Genomic DNA, 20,658 nt, shown 5'->3' with positions numbered 1-20,658 from the left:
ATATGGCTCAAGATATTGTCCCTAGCCCTAGAGGAGGAACTAAAAGTCCTGAACTTCATTTATTGGCTAAACTATTGTTATTTTGTCTTGCTTGACTGTTTTCCTTTGTTTCTACATTTCCTCACTTCTCTGGTTAACTTTATTCTTTGGAACTCTAGGAAGGCCTAGGAGGCTAATGTTGTTTTTCTACAAACAAGAAGGCAAGTGGAGCTCGTGGGGCACGTTTGTCCTGGGTAAGCTCCAGAGCATCCTGCTTGGTGATAGTCCCACCAGCCCAAGTGAACAGAATGCCGAACAGTTACCATTCTGTGCCAGGCATTCATCTACTGCCTCAAGCTCTAAATTGATTCTTCATTTCCTGCTCTGGGACAGTAGAGATGAACTCTTTAAATATATTTTGTTATTTCAAAATTATTTTTTCTTCCAGTTTTGAGATATAATTGACATACAGCATTGTATCAGTTTAAGGTGTATAGCATAATGATTCGGAGAAGGCAATGGCACCCCACTCCAGCACTCTTGCCTGGAAAATCCCATGGATGGAGGAGCCTGGTAGGCCGCAGTCCATGGGGTCGCTAAGGGTCGGACACGACTGAGCGACTTCACTTGCACTTTTCACTTTCATGCATTGGAGAAGGAAATGGCAACCCACTCCAGTGTTCTTGCCTGGAGAATCCCAGGGACAGGGGAGCCTGGTGGGCTGCCATCTCTGGGGTTACACAGAGTCAGACACGACTGAAGTGACTTAGTAGTAGCAGTAGCAGCATAATGATTTGACTTACATACATTATGAAACGATTGCCACAATGAGTTTAGTGGAATTCCATCGTCTCATACAGGTACAAACTAAAAAAAAAGAAAGAAAAATATTTTTTCCTTGTGATAAGAACTCAGGATTTACTGTCTTAACAACTTTCATATATAATATATAACAGTATTAATTAGATTCGGAGAAGGCAATGGCACCCCACTCCAGTATTCTTGCCTGGCAAATCCCATGGACAGAGGAGCCTGGTGGGCTGCAGTCCATGCGGTTGCTAAGAGTCCGATACAACTGAGTGACTTCACTGTCACTTTTCACTTTCATGCATTGGAGAAGGAAATAGCAACCCACTCCAGCACTCTTGCCTGGAGAATCCCATGGACGGAGGAGCCTGGTGGGCTGCCGTCTATGGGGTCGCACAGCGTTGGACACGACTGAAGTGACTTAGCAGCAGCATTAAATAGATTAATCATCTTGTACATTATGTCCCTAATCTTAAGCTCCTGGAGGCCTGCTCAGTCCCCCAGGGCCTAAGGAATCTTATGACTCACAAGGTGAAACAAACAACACCGTAAAAGTTAAAAAAAGGACTTCCCTGGTGGTACAGTGGATGAGAATCTGCCTGCCAATGCAGGGGACAGGGGTTCATTCCTTGGTTAGGGAAGATTCCGCATACCATGGAGCAACTACGCTCGTGGGCCGCAACTACTAAGCCTGTGCTCTAGAGCCTTTGTCCTGCGACTGCTGAAGCCTCTGACCTGGAGCCCATGCTCTGCAACGAGAGAAGCCCCTGCAATGAGAAGCCTGTGCGCTGCAATGAAGAGTAGCCCTCACTCCCACACTAGAGAAAAGTCCTAATGCAGGAACGAAGACCCAACGCAATCCAAAATAAAAAAAATACGAAAAGTGTTTTAAAAAAGAAAATATGTTGCCTAAACAGAAAGTTAAAGAATAACCAGAGCTGCATTTTTATGATGCAGGGAATGCAGGTTCGATCCTTGGTTGGGGAACTAAGATCCTACATATATTGTGGGGTAACTAAGCCTGTGCGCTGCAACTCCTGAGCCCATGCGCTGCAACTAGAGTCCATATACTGCAGTGAAGGCTCCACACGATGCAGTGAAGATCCTGCAGGCTGCAACTAAGACCTGAGGTGACCAAATAAATTAATTAACTTTAAAAAGTGAAACTTTCAGCAAAACAGGTGCATGTTACAGTGATTCGATATTTCTTTTTTGGTTAAGATTTACTTATTTTTGGCTGTGCTGGGTCTTCGTTGCTGCCCATAGGCTTTCTCTCTAGTTGTGTTGATGGGGGGCTACTCTCTCATTGCAGTGCGTGGGACTCTCACTGTGGTGGCTTCTTTTGTCGCAGAGCACCAGCTCTAGTTGTGTGGGCTTCAGTGGTTGCTGCTCAAGGGTTATAGAGCACAGGCTCAGTAGTTACGGTGCGTGGGCTTAGTTGCCTCATGGCATATGGAATCTTCCTGGACCAGGGATTGAACCTGTGTCCCCTGTGTTAGCAGGTGGACTCTTAACCATTAGACCACCAGGGAAGCCCTGATATTCCTACACAGTCCGTAATGGTCATCTTTGCTTTGGGCATGATGTTGTGCATGTGTACTGTGCTCAGTCGTGTGTAGCTCTTTGCCACCCTGTGGACTGTAGCCCGCCAGGCTCCTCTGTCCATGGAATTTTCCAGGCAAAAGTACTGGAGTAGGTTGCCATTTCCTCCTCCAGAGGATCTTCCGGACCCAGGGATCAAACCCACATCTTCTATGTCTCCTGTTTTGGCAGGTGGGTTCTTTACCACTGCACCACCTGGGAAGCTTGGGAATGATGTAAGTTATGTCAGTGGAGGAGCTGGAGAGACGATGTGGGAGGAAGAATTTTTCCTTCTGGATTCTGGTGTGCTGTCTCCACAGGCTTCTGTAGTTAATGCAGCTTCTCAGACGCAGCTGGGGGAGGGCTCATCCTTGGAAACTTTCTCTCAGCCCTAGAAGTAGTGGCTGTTCCTGTTATCTTCTATTCTCGTATGCCTTTTGGAGAAGGCAATGGCACCCCACTCCAGTACTCTTGCCTGAAAAATCCCATGGACGGAGGAGCCTGGTAGGCTGCAGCCCATGGGGTCCCTACGAGTTAGACACGACTGAACGACTTCACTTTCATGCATTGGAGAAGGAAATGGCAACCCACTCCAGTGTTCTTGCCTGGAGAATCCCAGGGACGGGGGAGCCTGGTAGGCTGCTGTCTATGGGGTCTCACAGAGTTGGACACGACTGAAGTGACTTAGCAGCAGCAGCAGCATATGCCTTTAGAGTTCCGTTTATTTCTTACTAGTGAATGTCTTGTTACAGTTATGTTCCTGGCTGATACATGGGCATCAGGTAGACTTCTCAGAAGAGTATTACCTCAGTGACCAGGCCAAATTAGCCCTAAATGAAATGCTGTTTTGGTCTTGACAAATCGCACTTAAAATCAAGTTTTAAAAGGTCAATCTGTTTTCAAGTAACCTAGCTGTGTCCCTGAATGAGGCTCAAAAATATTCAAAGCAATTTAAACAAAAAAGTTCAGTACCAAACATCATAAAATTAAGTGTCTGACATCCAACTGATAATTACCACACATGCAAAGAAGAGGGGAAATAAGACCCAAAATGAGAAAAATCAACCCACCAAAATAGATCCAGAAATAACACAGATGATAGAATTAGTAGTCAAAGGATTTTAAGTAACTATTAATAAATATTTTCCATGTGTTTGGGAAGATGAAGAAATACAGAAACATGATAAGGAAAATATGAAAAAGAAAATTAGACATCAGTTGAACTTCTGGAAATGAAAATTACAAGGACTGGGATGAAAAATACACTGGATATATATATATATATATATATATATTTTAGCTAAGAAGTGGATTTATTCAGATTCAGAGAGAAGCACACTCCACAGACAGAGTGTGGGCCATCACAAAGGGTGAGTGTGGCCTGGATGGAATTTAAAGCAGATTAGACACCACAGAGAAAAGCTGGGTGAACTTGAAGACTTAGCAATAGAAAGTAGCTAAAATGAAACACAGAGAGGAAAAAGACAGAAAAAGAAGAAGGAGAGAAGGAAGCAGTAGTTGTAGAAGCAATGATCAGAGAGCCCTGGAATAATATCAAGTAGCACATATACCTGTTTGAAGAGCCAGAAAAGTGGGGAGAGGGGTGACAGAAAAATATTTGAAGAAATAATGGTCAAGAGATTTTGCACTTTTGACAAAAACTATAAATGTATATATCTAAGAATCTCAGCAAACCCATAAGAAATATGAAAGCACAGCATAATCTGCCTAATCACTGCCGAACACCACTGATGAAGAGAAAATCTTAAGAGCAGCTAGAGCAAAAAACACATTAAGAGGAAAAAGAGAAGCAGACTTCTCGTCAGAAACAACACACACCTGAGACAATGGAGCAACGTCTTTAAAATTCTAAAAGATGAAGCTGTCAACCGAGAATTCAGGGGAGATGTCTTTCTAAACTGAAGAGGGAAAAAAGATGCATCCAGACATTCAAAAGCTGAAAGAATTCATCACCAGCAGATCTGCACTATAAGAAAAATTTTTAAGTCCTTCAAGCAGAAGAAAAATGATACCAGATGGAAATCTCTGTCTACACAAAGGAATGAAGAGCTCCAGAAATGATAAATATACGGGTAAATATAAAAGACTATTTTCTTGCTTTAAATTTCTCTTTAAATGATGGTGGAGGGATTAAAAAAATAGTAATATGGGTGGGATTTATGGGATATGTAGAAGAAATAAAGTGCAGGACAACAATAGCACAGGCTAGGAGGTGGGAAACAGGCAAAAGTGAGGTGCTTATATGATAAAGTGCACTATAAATAAATGGTCTGATATTACTTAACGAAGATAGTCTATGATATATTAAAGATGTATTCTGTAATCCTAGAGGAACCATGCCAAAAAAAACAAAAAAAAACCCCAACGTTTTAAAGTATAACTTAATAAAATAGTAAAGAAGATAAAATGGAGTCACGGTCACAGGCACCCACAGGGCCTCGCTGGCTGCCCGCTCTGCAGACTGAGCTCTTGGGTTGGGTTCCTCACGCCAGAGGGGCGGGAAGGGAGGCGGGGGTGTCCCACTGAGCCTCCAGCTGTTTAGGACGGAGTAAGTACTGTCAGAAAAGAGCTTCCTCTCCTGCCACCTTCTGGCAGTAAATCCAGCCTATTTTTAACTCAGGCCTCTGCTTAAGTGCTTTTGGCTAAAAGGGAACCGGCCGCTTCTGGCTCCCTCGCTGTCCCCAGCCCCCGGAGGCTCACGGGCTGCTGAGATACGCCCAGCTGCCCCGCCACCGGCCCTTACTCGCTGCGGGTGTCGCTGCCAACACCCACGGCAGGCGGCCCCTCAGCCCGGGCGCAGATGTGCGAGGAAAACCTCTAGGGGGCACCATGCACACGGAGACGATGGGAACAGAGCCCGCAGGGTAGTCCTGGGAGGGAAAGGGACCGCAAACTCGTGCTGGAGAGGGGCGTGTGTGTGTGTGTGTGTGTGTGTGTGCGCGCGCGCGCCCGCGCATGAAGACGCTCTGTGTGAAAAGGATGTGCTCCACTGCGAATGTGAATGTTTTTGTGACTGCTTATGCTATGAAACGTAAACAACAGCCTCTGCCCTTTGGGTAGCCGCCCCCTCTGCCTGGCCTGTCTTCCCTCCTAGTCCGCCAGCCAACTCCCACACGCTAGCTGGCAATCTGCCACCCATCCCTCAAGCCTCTTGCCTCCCCAAAAGCCTTCTCTGACAGGCCTTGCCTACAGGCCCAGCCAAACTGCCCTTTCACTGTGGGTTGTATACCAACCAGAGTGAAGGGTTGTATACCTTGTACAAGGTGTAAGAGTATACCTTAGCACAGGGCCAGGGCGTGCTCAGCCCTCAAGGAGTGAGGAATGCTCCCAAGGCGGGTTGTGAGCCCTTCCTAGGGGTCAGACCAGGTCCTGGCAGGCCTCAGTACACAGAGAGGTGCCAGGATCACCCTCCAGGCTTGGTCTGGGGCGTCTGTGCCCAGAGTGGAAATTGCTGGTGCCCAGAGAGGTGGATGTGGGGACATGGCCCCACACAGAGTGGGACAGGCTCTGTGGGTCCATCCCCCTGTCGGTCCCCCAGCTCAGGGTCTGGTGTGTGTGTGAGCACGCAAGGATGTCTGTGGTGTGCAGAGGCGGGTCCGTTTCATTGTTGACTCCCTGTTGAGCAGCCTATGGCAGGAATGGGGGTGTTGCCCAGGGCCCCCTGGGAGGAGCTGTGGTGGGCATCTGTGTCTAACGCCCACGTGGATGCGAGTCTGTACATACGGCAGTGGGTGAGAAGCCCCTCACTCTGCGTCTGCGAGTGTGTCTGGGCATATCCTGGGGGTCCTGGGGTTTGTTTTTGTGTCCTGTGTAGCTGTTGACGCGACCTGTGGGTTCCGGAGGGAGTGAATGTGGCACTGGTCCCTCCTGTAGATGTCCCCGGACTCCAGACTTGGTCCAGTCGGTTGGGCTGCTTCCCTTCCCGGCAGGAAACACTGTTTGTTTAGGTGGGACGTCAGAACGGTCTGTGTTGGCAACTGTCATCAGTCGGATCCCGGTCCTCAAGTGTGTCCCTGGATGCACGTGCGGTCTGAGTGCCAGGGAGCCCCTCCACCCGTGTGTGGGCTTGAGTTCGCTGAGTGTGTTAGACAGTGTGACCTTCCTGTGTGTGCTGGGTGCCTGTGAAAGGTGGGAGTGTGACTTGGAAGTGTGTTGAGCACACACGCCTGAATGTGTGTGGAAGGGGCGAAGGAGTGTGTGTCAGGGGTCTGCCCACGGGCGGGGGCCGAGGCGGGGGTGCCGCTGGGCTTGCAGTGCCTGGGCTGTTCCCTCGGCCCAGGGAGGCCCCTTCCACTTCAGCTGTGTAAACAGAGGCCCTGCCTTCCTTTCTGAGGCCCCTGCAGGTTGTCATCCCCCACCGCCGCCCCCTCCTGGAGCAGGGAATTTCATTGACTGTGTGGGGTCGCCAGTTTGTGAAGTTATATGACTCGGTGTGAATTGAAGTGTGCAAAATTGTGTGTGAGCCTGAACACAAGGCCAGAGCGTCCCCCCTGGCCAACAGCAGCCTCTCAGGGGCAGGTCGGGAGACTCCAAGGCCACTTGAACTGAACTCTCTCCGGTCCCCAGGCCGGTCCGTCCGCAGTTTTGTAGCCAAGTATGGTAACAGCCCCCTAATTACCCGTGGCCAGACGCTGTGGTGAAAGCCAAGAGTGTGATACTGGCCTTCTGGAGGAGGGGCTGCATCTGCCCCTCCTCTCTTCAGCCTCTGTGGAAACCGGAGCCCAGGCCTCCTGGCTCACATCTCAGGTCACTGGCTCTGCCTGCAGCTGCTCTTCCTGCTCTGGACCCATGGTGTCCCGGCTGGCTCGGCCCTAACACATCTGGGCTGTTTCTCTGTGTCAGCATCACGCTTGCCAGTAGGACATCCAGGATGAGCTACCCAGCCTGTGGGTCCCCAGCACTTCCCACCTCTGTCCCTCCTGCTAGCCCTCGCCCCTACCTAGCTCATGTCCTTCATCCACCCCTGTGACCCCCATCCGGGTCATATCTCCTGGTCCTAGCTCATGTCCCTCCATTTCAACCTCTGCCCCAGCCCAGCCCATGTCACCCCCACATCTACCCCATGACCGGTGTACCCCTGCTCAGCCCATGCTCCTGGGTTTGCCAACTGGGCAGAACAGGGAGGGTAAGGGAGACCACGGAAGGTTTCGGAGCTGAGTAGCTCTAAGCTGGACAGGTGTGGACGGGGCCCAAGTCCTCTTTCAACCCCAAAGCTTCTAGAACTGAAGGGAGGGAGAGAAGGGGGTCAAGGGTCAGAGAAATTCTGAGATGGAAGATGGGAGGGGAGGTCTCCACCCTGCCCCAGGCTCCAAAACATGCTGAGCCCAAAGCACCCCCCAGGGCAGCCCTCAGGCCCCCTCAAGAGCCAACACCCACCCTTGCAGGCCCCCAACCCCGGGGACAAGGCTTTGAGCCCAGCCTGGATTGCCAATAGCCCTGCTGACCTCGCATCCAGAAGGGGAGGATGTGGCTGGCTCTCTAACCTCGCTCCTCCAGCCAAAATCTGTGTAGAGTTGTTAGTTGTGGCTGCTGTTTCTCACCCTGGGGAGGGTAGGAAGGAAAGGATGTGTGAGCGTTTCTGTCTGTCCATGTCCTGGGATGCCCCTTTGAGGACCTTCTGGGAATCCCAGCGTGTGTTGATATGACCCCTCTTGAGGCCTGTGTGGAGGTGACCAGAACTAGACATCAAGGGTGAGAGGACCCTACCGGGGCAGGGGGTGGGGGTGGGGTGATGCCCTGCCATCTGGAGCTGCCTTTGCCAGTCTAAAGCCAGCACCGCTCACTAAATTGAACTTCCCTGGCCTTAGGGCCATGTTCTTCGGGGATGTGGCCAGGACACCAGCAGTATGTCAGGTCCCGGGGGCACTGTCTGGTAGCCATGAGTAGAATTTAGGGGCATCCCAGGTGCTGGGGGTTGGCAGCAGGAAGGAAGTGTCTTAGCCTGGCTTCCCCGCGCCCTGCTGCATCCTTCCCCTTCCCCCCAGTATCCTGCTCAGTCCTGTAGCCCAGCTGTGCATGTGGTTCTGCGCACCCCTTTCCTGCTTTATCTTCTCCATCAGCAGGTATTGAGTCTGGATCGTAGGCCCCTTTCCTGCCTGCCTGCTACCCCTGCCCTCACTCTCACCTCCAGCCTTTGCTTTCAGGCTGGCCCACCACAGGCTTCATCTCACCTCGGCCTGGGCCAGGAAGTGCTGGGCTATGCAGACTTTTAGGCCCCAAGGCAGAGGCCCTGTGCCCTGCAGGCTCAGGGTCATGGTATCTGTGTATCTAAGTGCTGAGTCCTCACCCTACTCCCTTTTACATGCTCTGGAAACTAAAGCCTTGCCTGAAGGGTATCCCAGCAGCATCCCAGAGCTTCCTGAAGCCCCAGCCTGGGGGAAAATGAAGAGATATTGATGTGTGTGGTGCTTCCTCCTTAATCCCTGCCTGTGGGGATTTAAGAGGTTTCAAAGACCAGGCTGCAATTCCTGGGAAGACGCAGATCTTCTCTTCTGGGGCATCACAATCTGGTAGGAAAAATGGGGGCTCAGGACACCTGAGTTTCAGTCCTGGGTCTGCCATGGATATCGAAGTGACTGTGGGCAACTCACTTGCTCTCTCAGAGCCTTGGTTTTAATGTATGTAAAATGTGGGCTTTTGATTGGCTCCTCCAGTCCGGGTCTGAGGTCCTTTGATGTCTTTCCCCAAGAACTCTGAGTGACTTTGGTGGATGAGGTGGCAGGAGGCAATCAGGATTTGTGGGGAAGGGCTCCGGGTGGTGGTTCAGGGTCCAGTATTCAGAGCACAGTGACAGGCAGATCCACTTTGAATGCCAACCTTGAGGGACATGGCCTCTTAGACCCTCAAGTTTTCTCATCAGTGCTATTGGTTGAGCAAGACTTCCAAAGGCGTGGTGCCCGCAATGCGTGTGAAGCAATGGGCAGGGAGTCGGGCCCATAGTAGGTACTGAGTGAATGAAAGCTGGCTTGGTCTAGCTCCTGCTCCACTGACTGGCCTTTTTACAGCCTTCCCATTCTTAGACTTTTTTTTTTTTATTTAATTTTTATTTATTTACTTGACTGCTCCGGGTCTTAGTTGCAGCACGTGGGATCTTGAGTTTTGGCATGCAGGATTTAGTACTTCAACCAGGGATCGAACCTGGGCCCCCTGCATTGGGAACACGCTAACCACCGGACCACCAGGCAAGTCCCCCATTCTCGGATTTTTTTAAACCCACTAGGCCCTCCCCATCCCAAGCTGGCCAGCTCCTGCCCCATGTGGCCCTGGGATTGGAGGGAGCCTGCAGCCTGGGTCCCACAGCTGCGGCTCCTTTATGGGACAAACCCATTCTCCTCAGCCTTCAAGGTCCCAGTAGGGCCCCAGCTCTGTGTATCTCCTCCTGCTGTGTCCCCGGGGTAGGGTGTGGTTTTTCCTCCGGGTTCGTGTAGCCTCCTGGCATCTACCAGTGTAACACCTGATTGTATGTTCATATGTGTGTGTGTTACTAATTCCTCTTCACCTATCATCACACACATATAACCCATGATGAATTATGATCCTGAGGCTAAAAACTGTGTCTTCTTTGTATCCTCAGTCCCCAGGATAGGGCCTAGCACTCAGCAGGTACCAATAAATGTCTATTGAATCCATGAACAACTGGATTGATGAGCCTTAACTTTTCAAGTCTTGTCTTCACATTGGGAGCCTCAGGCTACTGCGCTGACCTTCCCTGGTCCTTTCCCCACCTGCCCCCGCACCCCCATTCCCACAGCTCTGCTGGTGGAAAATCTACCCACTCTCCAGGGTCCAGTTGAAATTCCATTTCCTGTGTTGCAGGAGTACAGAGGGGGAGAAGACACAGTCCCTGCTGCCCAGAGAGTCACAATGTAGCTGGTAAGAGCCACAGGACACACAGGAGGGGCCCTCACCCAGGACCAGCCTGCCCACACAGTGCCCTGGTTGGGCTGGAGTCATAGCTAGACAATGAAGAAAAAGACACCCACTCTCAGGCCAGGGAGCTTGGCTGGGCAAGGGCCACCTGGATAGACTTTAGCCCCTATCAGCAACCCTTCACTGCCCTCCCAAAGTGCCCACCTGAACAACCCTGACCTCACCTGGCTTGGGAGGGGCTATGACCTTTGACTGCTTCCACCGTGGTCCCATCTTTTTTATTATTATTATTCGGCCACACCATACAGTATGTGGGATCCTATTTCCCTGAACAGGGATTGAACTCATGCCTCCTGTATTGGAATGCAGATTCTTATGCAATGGAATGCATTCCCTGGACTGCCAGGGAAGGCCCTGTCCCAGCTTTCACCTTCTGTCCCCTCACTCTCCTGATGGACACAGGAGGCTGTAGTTACGTGCTGCCCCAGCACCAGCAAACTCTCTGCCTTTTGGCCATAATGTTTTCTGTTTGTTTTTGTTGTTTAATATTTCTTTATTTTTGGCTGCGCTGGGACTTCATTGCTGTGTGCGGGCTTTCTCTAGTTGCAATGAGAGAGGACTCCTCTCTAGTCGTGTGTGGGCTTTTCATTGCAGTGGCTTCTCTTGTTTGCAGAGCATGGACTCTATAGAGTGCGGGCTCAATAGTTGTCTCACATGGGTTCAGTTGCCCCATGGCACATGGAATCTTCCCAGACCATAGATCTAACCCATATCCCCTGCATTGGCAGGTGGATTCTTAACCACCAGACCACCAGGGAAGTCCAGCCATAACTTTTTAAATGGAAAAAAAAATTGCAAAGGATTATAAAGGAAACCAATTATATTGAAACACAGTTATAAAACATCTACATTTTTTGGTATAGTAATATATATGCTTCTTTATTAACACATTAAAAACAAGATCTAACAACTACGGTTATTTCAAAGTAGTGATGAGAGTAAATGATATTTTGCAATATCTTCAAAAACTATAACACATTCTGAACACATCTGTGATTTCTGTTGGTTACAAAGTCACAGGCACTCTTAAAACTACTGTGGCTTATTGCCCGTACATAGGAGAATGGTAAATTTCAGTTACAGGTGAGTAAAAGTAAAGATATAATCTTTTCCTATCTAGTTTCACAACCCCCTGAAATCCATAGACCCCAGTCAAGAACTTCTGGTTACAGAATAGAATGGGAAGGAAAGGAGAAAACCATCATCATTGAGCCTTATATTCCCTCTGCCATTTAATCTTTACACCAATCCGGTGAGAGATGTATTATAACTAGATTTTCTGATGAGATACTTGCGGCTCAGAGAGGTTGAGTGTGTTGCCCAAAGTCATCCAGGCCCTGCTCAGAAGCCTTTATTGCTCCTCCACACAGAGGTGTCTCCTTAGGGGAGATGAGCTACACAGCAAGATATTCAGTTGACCCTTTGGCCCTAGAGTCCTGTCTCCTCCCCAGGCCTTGTGACCTGTGGGGTTTATTTAACCAGTGTACAGAAGAGTGATGGCCCCTGGAAATCACACACACTCAGTTATTTTTATCTCCAGTTTATTTTTTTTAGACTAAGAGCAGAGTATGAAAGTCACAGCCAAAGCACTTGAAAAAGGCCCAGGAGGATGGGTGGGGACCACAGAGGATGGGCAGAGCAAGGTCCTGGGAGCTGGGCCCCGGCTCAGGGCTGGAGGGGAGGGGGCATTGTTGTCTCACGGTCTCCAAAAGTGTCTGTGCGTTGCATAGGTCCTGTCTTCACAGAAGACAAAAGAGGGGCCAGGGGGTCCCCCGGGGTTGCGGGGGGCTAACCTGGTGGGGAAAGGATCTGAAGCTGGAGGGGGAAGTCAAGGAAGGTCAGGGGGTTAAGGAGGGGGAGGGACTCTGTCCGTCTGTACATTATATATAGATATATAGAGTCTGTACATGCCTGCCTGGCACCCCAATGCCCACCCCTTGTCACCCTTGTCCACTGTCGGCAGCCCCCCGCAGTGGTGTCTGCTTGTAAACTTGGATTCAATCCAAACCACAATCCTGGGAGTGGGAATGGGAAGAGGACGTGCTTATTGCTGTAAACAGGGGAGGGGCAGCAGGTGGTGCCACCCCCTCACCCATCTAGTCCCCTCCCTGTGTTCTGGCCCTGGAAGAGAGTGACTGGGGGTGTCTCCCACACTTCGATTTGCTCTCTCTGGGGCACATTTGTCTCTCGGGGGTGGGGGGAAAAAGGGGGAGGGCACCAGGGGTCACAGAAAGGTACCAGGGGGCAGGGAGTCCTGAGCACCGCCCTTTACAGCTCCCGGGTTTGGTACCAAACATTACCAGAGCCACAAGGCCACTTGGGACCCGTGGCTGTCCCTGTACCTGGTCCACTACAGTGCCCTACTTGGTGGAGAGGGGACAGGAGGGGTGAGCACAGATGTATGCTGCAGACCCCACTTCCAGCCGTCAGAGGAGGGGTCTAGGCCCCACGGCTAGGCTTCCCTGGAGAGGCCAAAGGCTCCCTGCTCTGTCCCAGCCCCGCCCCATCTCTCCCCTCCAAGGGAGGGGGCAGAGCTAGGAGGCCAAGAGTGTCATCAGGAAGAAGGCGATGCCCACCGCCAGGGGCAGATGTTCCCGCTTGGGGCTGGTACCGCTGATGCTCTTCTCAAGCTTGGGCACCTGGGGGTTCTCTCCCTCAAAGTCTTCTGTGGATAGATGAAGAGACAGACTGGTGAGAGCCGGGCTGCGCGCTGGGGCGGGAACACGCGGCAGCGGTAGCAGCAGTGGAGCGGGGGACGTGAGCACCACAGGGGTGGTAAGGATCGGTGCCCCCGGGGGAAAGACATGCAAGAGGAGCAGGCACCGGGGAGGGGGCTGCGGTTCCAGCAGTGGCCACCAGAGGGCGCTGCGCAGACTCACCCAGCACGTTGATCTTCACATGGGGGCCCATGGTGAACTGGGGGAGAGTGGGGACCGGCTTCTCCCCGGAGTGCGATGCTGCGGGGTGGGGTGCGGGTGGGGAGAGAGGAGGGGAGAGTCAGGGCCAGGATCCCCTCCCCCTGCTACAGCTGGGGCGCGAGTCCCCCTCGCCTGTGCCCTCCACCTCCACCCCCAGGAAGCCAGGGGAGCCCCAAAGCAGGGGAGCCAAGGATTGGGGTCGCGGCTGGGAGCCGATTATACTCACTGGAGGCGCAGCAGACGAACACCTTCATCCTCAGACACTTCCAGTGCAGGTTGTGGGTGGGCGTGGCTGGGGAGGAGACTGGGCCTGAGTCCCTTTTTCTCCAGATGTTCTACCCCGTGCCCTCCTCGATCAGAAACTCTCCTCACTCCCTCCAGACTGCCCCTCTTGCGCAGTGTCCTTCAGTACCTCCTCCACCCTTTGGGCATTGGTCGTGGTGGCTCTGCCGTTAGCCCTAGAAGCTCCTGGGGTCCTATCCCTCGATAAACTGAACCCTGAGGTCCCGCCTCCGAAATGCCCCTCACAGAAACAGTGACTCTGTGACCTTGGGAATGCCACTAGACCTCTTTTCTTAGCCTCACGACCCTGAGCTGGAACCCTGAGGGCCCCAGCTCCCACGCCTCATCCCGGGGTATCACTTGGAGCGACAGAGACCTAGTGCCAGCAGCGCTGGCCGGGCCCCGGCCCCTCGGGACTCCACCCCCTGGCACTTAGGCCCCGCCCCGGCCCGCCTCCAGGCCGTCACTTACAGATGTAGTAGTACTCGTGGCCGGCGTGGAACTCGTAGCCCAGAGAGAAGGCGCTGTAGCGCTGGAACTTCTCCGAGAACTTGATGGGGCTGTGGGGGGCGTGCGGTCGGTTGCACTCCCAGCGCTTGGAGCCTTGGCTGGCGTTGCAGGTGCGGTAGCCGTCCCGGCTCACCATATACAGCACGTACTGCTCCGCCCCGCCTCCGGGCCCTGGCCCCGCCCCGGGGCCCACCCCTGAGCTGTTGTAGTGCGGGCAGTAAATATCCAGATAATCGTTCACGTTCACCTGCACCGTGTAGCCCTCTCGCCGCAGGCTGTGGGGGAAGGAAGCGGGTCAGAGAGAAGAAACCCAAAGCCAACCCGCTTTCCACCTCACCTCTCCGCAGACCTTCCCTAGGGTCCTTAGAGTCTCCAGGCTTTCCTTCTGAGCTTCCTCTCCTCTCAGTCCCTTTCTCTATCCCCAGGGCCCTAGTGCCTCCAATCCCCGCGCTATCTTTCCAGGCCCACTCCTGGTTCTGCCCTTCTCCTGGTAGCCACCAGAGGGTAGCAGAGACGCAGGGAAGCCCGGCCGGCCTCCAAAGGAAAAGAGGCGGGGGAGAAGGGTGGAGGGAAGTAGGGAACGTATGCTTTGGTTACCACAGAAACGGCGCAGGTCCCTGTGACTCCCAGACCCAGGCCCGGATTTCCTCCGTCCATTCCCCATAATTCACTAGTGGGGAGGAGGGATAGAAGGAATGGAAGTGCGAAAGTGGGAGGGATCCCTTGGAGGGATGTGCACCCTCCATCGCCTCTCCCAGCATGCTTTCCTGATGCTGCCAGTCCACCCCCATGGCGAGTCCGACAAGACCTGCCCTCACAGACATATGTATGCAGGCTTCATGCATATACATGCACAAGTTCTGTGGCACACACACAAATATGTCCACCGCCCACTCACAGGCAGCGTACACATAGAAAAACTAGGTGATATGTGTGCCGGACTGGCATGCCAGTATTGGTTGACCCAGCAATCTTCAGCTCTTTCTCTGCCCTTCCTATACAGACACACACACTGGCACATGCTCTTTCTACAGTATGACTGGTCTCTGTACCTTGAGTCTCACTGACCTCCACCCTGAGGGTATGGACAATTAGGTCTCCAATAATGTGACACACCAGGACTTCCCTGGTGGCTCAGATGGTAAAAAATCTGCCTACAGTGTAGGAGAGCCAGGTTTGATCCCTGGGTTGGGAAGATCCCCTGGAGAAGGGACTGGCTACCCAGTTCAGTATTCTTCCCTGGAGAATTCCATGAACAGAGGAGCCTGGTAGGCTACAGTCTATAGGTTGCAAAAAGTCCAACACGACTGAGCGACTAACACATATGCCAATGTGACACAACAGATTAGGGAGCTAAGGGACTCAACACCAAGGCTCCATGTGGTGTCATGCCAAAACTGGTATCTCTATACCCCTCTCTCCTCAACCTGACACTAACTCCCCCTTAATGATGCTGAACAAAGTAGTGGGCATAGTGCCCAGACAAGATGGCTGTGCCTCTTACTTCCCTGATCCTTCTATGGGCAGAGAAGCAGATGCTGGGTCCCTTGTAATCCCCACCTGCCTTGCTAGTTATCATCAAAGTGTTGGTCTTAATGCTCTCTCGATGGTGGTATTGAGTGGTGTGGGGATGGGAGAAACATCTGAATGGAGAAAGAAACTCAGAGAAGTAGGCAGGAGTTTCCCCTAATTTTCTTTTCGTAGGAATGCACACATCTTGGCAGTGAGAAGGGCGTATAGTGGACACAGGAAGGCATGGGATACTTGGCAAAATGTCAAACCACTGGGGTCTCTGGTTCTTGGGAACTCCCTGAGGGGAAGGACTCGCTCCCCTTGTCACCAGGCACCTCCCAGTTCCACAAACAGTAATTAGATCCATTAGTGAAGTGAGCTTGGAGGCCTTTGGATGGGGTGGGGCCTTGAGGGTCCCTCCCCACCTCACCTTACATCCTTGGCCTTGCCTGTGCCACCCCCTCCCCAAACACTCCCTTTCAAGCCTAGCAGTAAGGAAGACAGGTAAGAGCTGGTGTTTAGGCACTCCAGTAAGAATGGGCTCAGCCTCCTTGAGTCATCAAGAATGCCACCAGCCCCACTCGGTTCCCATGGGAGTGATGGGTCACTCTGGCTCCTCCCTGGCCCTGGCACCCAGGTGGGCAGGAGTCTCGGCCTGGGGCACTGGGAGCAGGAAAACGGGTTAGACCAGGCCTAGCTCCCAGCTGCCACCCCAGCTTTACCTCTCTATCCACAAGCTCAAAGTCTACTGTTCCTCGCCCACAGGCTTTGAGGAGGGGGCCCCCAGTGCCAGACCTGGAGCAGCTGCACAGCACTCGAGGCCTCTGTCCTTGAGCCTCACTGGGTTTCCAGCCCTGAAGCAGTGCCTCACTAGGGCACTGCGTAGTTTCCCTGCAACACACTCTGGGCTGAGTGGCATGAATCGCCCCTGAAACGCCCCTACCCTCCCTGCTGGGCATGTGGGAGAAAGAACTGCTGGGGGAATGACTGTGCCCAGTTGGTAGGTGGTGGACAGGGGGCAAAAGGTTGGCTGCCAGGAAAACCCAGCCACAACTCCTGGGAGATCTGAGGTGTCTGCTTGGCTTGGGCGCTTTAATTGAATCTGTCATCCTCCCAGTTTTGGCAGTAAAGAGGGAGGTGCCGCTAGGCCCCGGCTTAGCTTCACAGCTAACCCCTCCTTCAGGGCCGCGCCTCTCTAACCTCGAGCCACACCCCGCCCCACCCCGCCCCCGCGGGAGAGGAGGGCAGGCTGGGCTCTGGGGACTGGGACGTGCCTGCCCCTTCAAACAGTTCTCTACTCTTCCTCACTTCATCTCCTACTAGCCTCCCACTTCCCTCGCAGAAAGGCGAGGGTCAACACACCTCACCTGGAGGGGTGCCCCCTCACCCCGGCTTTCGCCGCCCCCGGTGCACATTCCGACCCCTCTCTTTCACTCCTTCAATGCCCTGTCTGCCCGAGCCTCGTGGGCTGGGCGGCGGGGGAACCGGGAAGGAGCAAACCTCTCCCCCCGGGGCAATTAGGGGCTGGTAAACAGGGTGTCTAACAAGACCAGGGAGTAAGGAAAGGATCCCAAGAGATCCTGAACTTGTTAAATCCCTGCCCCCCACCTCTAAACGCCAAGATGCAGAGCTACGGAAGTGGAGGAGGGAAAAAGACACCGGACCCCTGTTCTCCTTCCCTCTAGCGCGCGCCCCCGAGGCTGCGCGCCACTCACCCCAGCAGGCGAAGCCGGACCACGTGTGCGCGGCGTGGGGTCCGCGCGCCCGGGCTGGGATGGGTGGTTGGCGAGAACGCTCGCGGGGCGGCGCGTGCACGCTGACACCCCCGCACACCTCCGGCGCCCCGTGCCTCCGCGCCCCACCGGACTGGGTCTCGCCAGCTCGGGATTCGGCTCCGGGCTTCTCCGGCCGGCGTCGGGTGGGAGAAAATCAGCGCGCCCCACATCCCCGCCCCTCCTCCCTGCGACAGCGGCGGCGGCGGCGGCGAAGGTTTATTGATCTGCAGCGGCGGAGAAGCGCGAGAGACCCGCCGAAAGCGAGACACACAGAAATGGAGTGAGAGGGAGACGCACACCGAGAGGGGGGATGAACAGGAGACTGGATTCACCGAGAGGTGAAAGGGAGTGAGGCAGTGACAAAGAGAGGAATCCAGAAACCGAGAAAGAGATGTTAGAATGAGACGGGAGAGAGGCTTGGAGAAAGGGAGAGCCATAGAGGCCGCTCCAGAGAGGCCCACAGACAGCAAAGACGGAGACAGGGACGCAAAGGAGAGAGTATCAGGGACAGGGAACCGGTTCAGGGCAGAGACTCGGTGACAGGAAGAAAAGAGAGAGGAAGACCAAACAGGGACGTAGTAGAGCCTCAATAAATATTTGTTGAATGAATGTATGAATGAAAGATAAGCAACAGAAACATTTAAGAGATAAAGAGACAGGTAGGGAGACAGCTAGAGAAAGATATTCTGACGCTTTTTGAGATTGGGGCGAATGCCAGCACCCTTGGACAGTTCTGCAAAGAAATGAAGCACAGACCTGGGCGCTTCCATTTGGCCACTGGCCGGTCCCGCCCCCCGCCATTCAGTTCCGGGCTCATGGGACCCCTCGACCTCACACTCTCATGCTTTCTTCCAGTAAGGTTCCCCCATGCTCGGTTTCTGGGCCAGACTGGGAACAGGTTTCCTCTATTCCAGAGGACCAAACGGAGGGACTGAGTGCGGGATAGGGGCAAGATCACGGTCGCTGTGCAGGGTACTGCCCCCAGGTCTGTCAAAGAGGCCACCGCACGTGTCCCACCAGTACCCTCCCACGTGACCCCCAGGAGGCGGGGTCGCAAGACCCTCTTCACGTGACCCCAGGGGGCAGAGACCCTTGGCACGTGATGGGGGGGTGGGAGCCAGGAGCCCAGCTCACGTGACCGGGGGGAGGGGACACGGGAGCCTGTGGCTCGGCCCGGCCCCGCCCCCAGCTCCCTGGCCCTCTCCACTCCCGGCTCCGGAGCACGTCGCTCTCACGATTTATGGGGCCGCGGCTGCCGCAGTGAGGGAGCCGGGGAGCCCGGGCGCAGCGGCAACAAAGGCGGAGGAAGCGAGGCGGGGGCGGCGGCGGCCTCCCGGCCCGGTACGCGCCCCCTCCCATCTCTACTGGTCCAGACCTGCGGAGGAGCAGGGAAGACAGAAAGGAGGCTCTCGGAACCTGGGCTCCCCCACCCCCTCCCAGGGCTTTCACCTGCGCCCAGGTGTATGCGGGGGAGGGGAACCTGATCAACAACATCCCCCCTTCAGCCCTATCCCCGCCATTCCCGCATCCCCTGGCTCCGGCTTATCCTAAGAACGTGAGGGTGCCCTGACCGTGGTGGGGAACCCGGAGACCCTCACCTGCGTGCTCTCCACTCCCTGCCAGACTCTAGCGGGGCGGGGGGCGGACGTGTGAGTCTGGGGGAGGGAACGAGCTAGATAGAGAAGGGGAGTCAGCCCCTAGCGGCCCCCGGAGTTCTCCGAGTCCCGCTGGGGGGGGGGGGAGGGGCCGTATCCCCACCCCCGAGGTTTCCATGGGAAGCGAGAGGGGGGCGTCGTTGCCTCATCCCCACCCCCAGTCTGACACTCCGGGCGCGAGGAGGGAGAGAGGGGGAGGCGCAGAGCCCCAAACAACAAAGAGCAGGAGCCGCGAGCGGCAGCCCCTCCCCCGGGAGGTTGGGGGTCGCGGCCGCCCGGCCCTCTGGTCCCCTCTCGAGGGGCCTCGCCATTTGCTCCCGAGTCGCCCCCTGGGATGGGGAGCCAGAGACAGTGCGCCGCCGCCGCCTGGGCAGGTGTGACAGTGACCCCCGTGTCCCCAGGGATCCCCCCAACACACAGACACACACGGAAGCGGCAGGGGTGATACACACAGCGGCTCGGCGGGGAGGAGAAGACAAGGGCAGCAAGGACTGAGCAGAATGAGAAACTGGCCCCGCAGCCGGCACCCAGCCGCCGCTCCACACACCCCGGGAAACCATACGGCCGCCCTGACACCCGCCCAGACCGCAGCGGCGCCGACAGCCACCCTAGCCCAGACGCGCCGGCCACGCGGACAGCGACCGCAGCCCCCTCCTCGACCCGTCGCCCGCTCCCACCCCCAGACGATCGCCGACGCAGACACACAAATCACACACTCAGACACACACGCACACTGACAGCCGCGCACGCCCGCTCACACTTGGAGCCACACGCTGTCCCCAGCCCGGGTGTGTGTGTGACACGCCGATATCTCCTTGCCTTTCTCCCTTTCGCCGGTACCCCACGTTCCTATCCTATCCAAGCGGCACCTCCAGAACCCCGCAACTTGGCGACCCAGCCCCAGCTCATTCCAGCCCCGCTTATCTATACAACCAGGGCAATCCATTCACCTTCCTTCTGAGGAGGTGCTCGTCCGGACTCCTTGCCTCAGCTTTGGACCTCACTTGTTAAAGCAGGAGTCATGCCCAGAACCCCTAGAAACGCTCGCCACTGAAAACAGGTCATCCCTGGGCTCCCCAAGTGCGGCGGCCTATCCCCAGCATGCTGGTGCTCCCAAACCCCAGGCCGGCCGAAGGGGATGAAGATGGGGGAACTGTCGAGTGGGGGGTAAGCTATTCCAGAGGCGGGTGTGGAGAGAAGCCAAGGTGGGGTGGGGTGTTCCCAAGCAGCCTCCTCCGCTCGGCCCAAGCCCTGGTTACTCTACCTTAACAGCCTCTTTCAGACACCCGCTGAGTTTCATAGACGCCCACAGAGTGTGTCCCTCTCTCCCTCGCCTTATAGCCCCCAACTGTGGTTTCCCAGGACTGCCACCCCAGGTTCCCCCAGGACTTCCCAGGCCTCCCCCTCTCACTGACGCGAGACGCATGGGCTCCCTGGGCCCCCGACTCACTGCTGGTTGGAGCTGTTCCAGTACACCGCATGCCGGTTTCCCAGCGCCCCCCCGGGCCCCTGGGCCAGCAGCGGCAGCAGCGGCACGGGCACGAGCAGCAGCAGCAGCAGCAGCGGAGCCGCCGCCATCCCCGGAGCCGCCGCCGCCGCCGCCCCCCGACTGAGCCCCGCGCTCCCGGCTTCTCGCTTCCCAGCTCCCTGCTGCCGCCGCCGCCAGCCCCTGAGCCTTAGGCCACGCCC

At 54.8% G+C, this 20,658-nt stretch overlaps 1 protein-coding gene across 5 annotated transcripts; it reads right to left on the bottom strand.

Moving 5' to 3' along the window:
* Window positions 1-11,841: 11,841 nt before the first annotated feature.
* Window positions 11,842-20,658, bottom strand: EFNA3 (ephrin A3). Of its 5 annotated transcripts, none has more exons than XM_086393137.1 (5): window positions 20,420-20,658; window positions 13,989-14,302; window positions 13,462-13,527; window positions 13,197-13,274; window positions 11,842-12,982 (listed from the first exon to the last, which is right to left on the bottom strand). In XM_086393137.1, exons 1-5 carry the CDS (start codon window positions 20,545-20,547, stop codon window positions 12,852-12,854), a joined length of 717 nt encoding a protein of 238 aa, XP_086249263.1. In that variant the 5' UTR covers window positions 20,548-20,658; the 3' UTR covers window positions 11,842-12,851. The 5 variants fall into 5 exon arrangements, with proteins under 5 accessions (XP_086249263.1, XP_086249262.1, XP_086249267.1 ...); XM_086393136.1 differs by lacking the exon at window positions 20,420-20,658 and adding an exon at window positions 17,255-18,091; XM_086393141.1 differs by lacking the exon at window positions 20,420-20,658 and adding an exon at window positions 16,441-16,668 and having other exon boundaries at window positions 13,989-14,306.

Source organism: Bos grunniens, chromosome 3 (assembly GCF_055505025.1).
Source record: "Bos grunniens cultivar Pamir isolate PY7600 chromosome 3, Bosgru_T2T1.0, whole genome shotgun sequence".
In the NCBI taxonomy this organism is placed as follows: Eukaryota; Metazoa; Chordata; class Mammalia; order Artiodactyla; family Bovidae; genus Bos; species Bos grunniens.
Note: the sequence above shows the minus strand (reverse complement) of the source record. Positions and strands in the feature narration are given on the sequence as shown.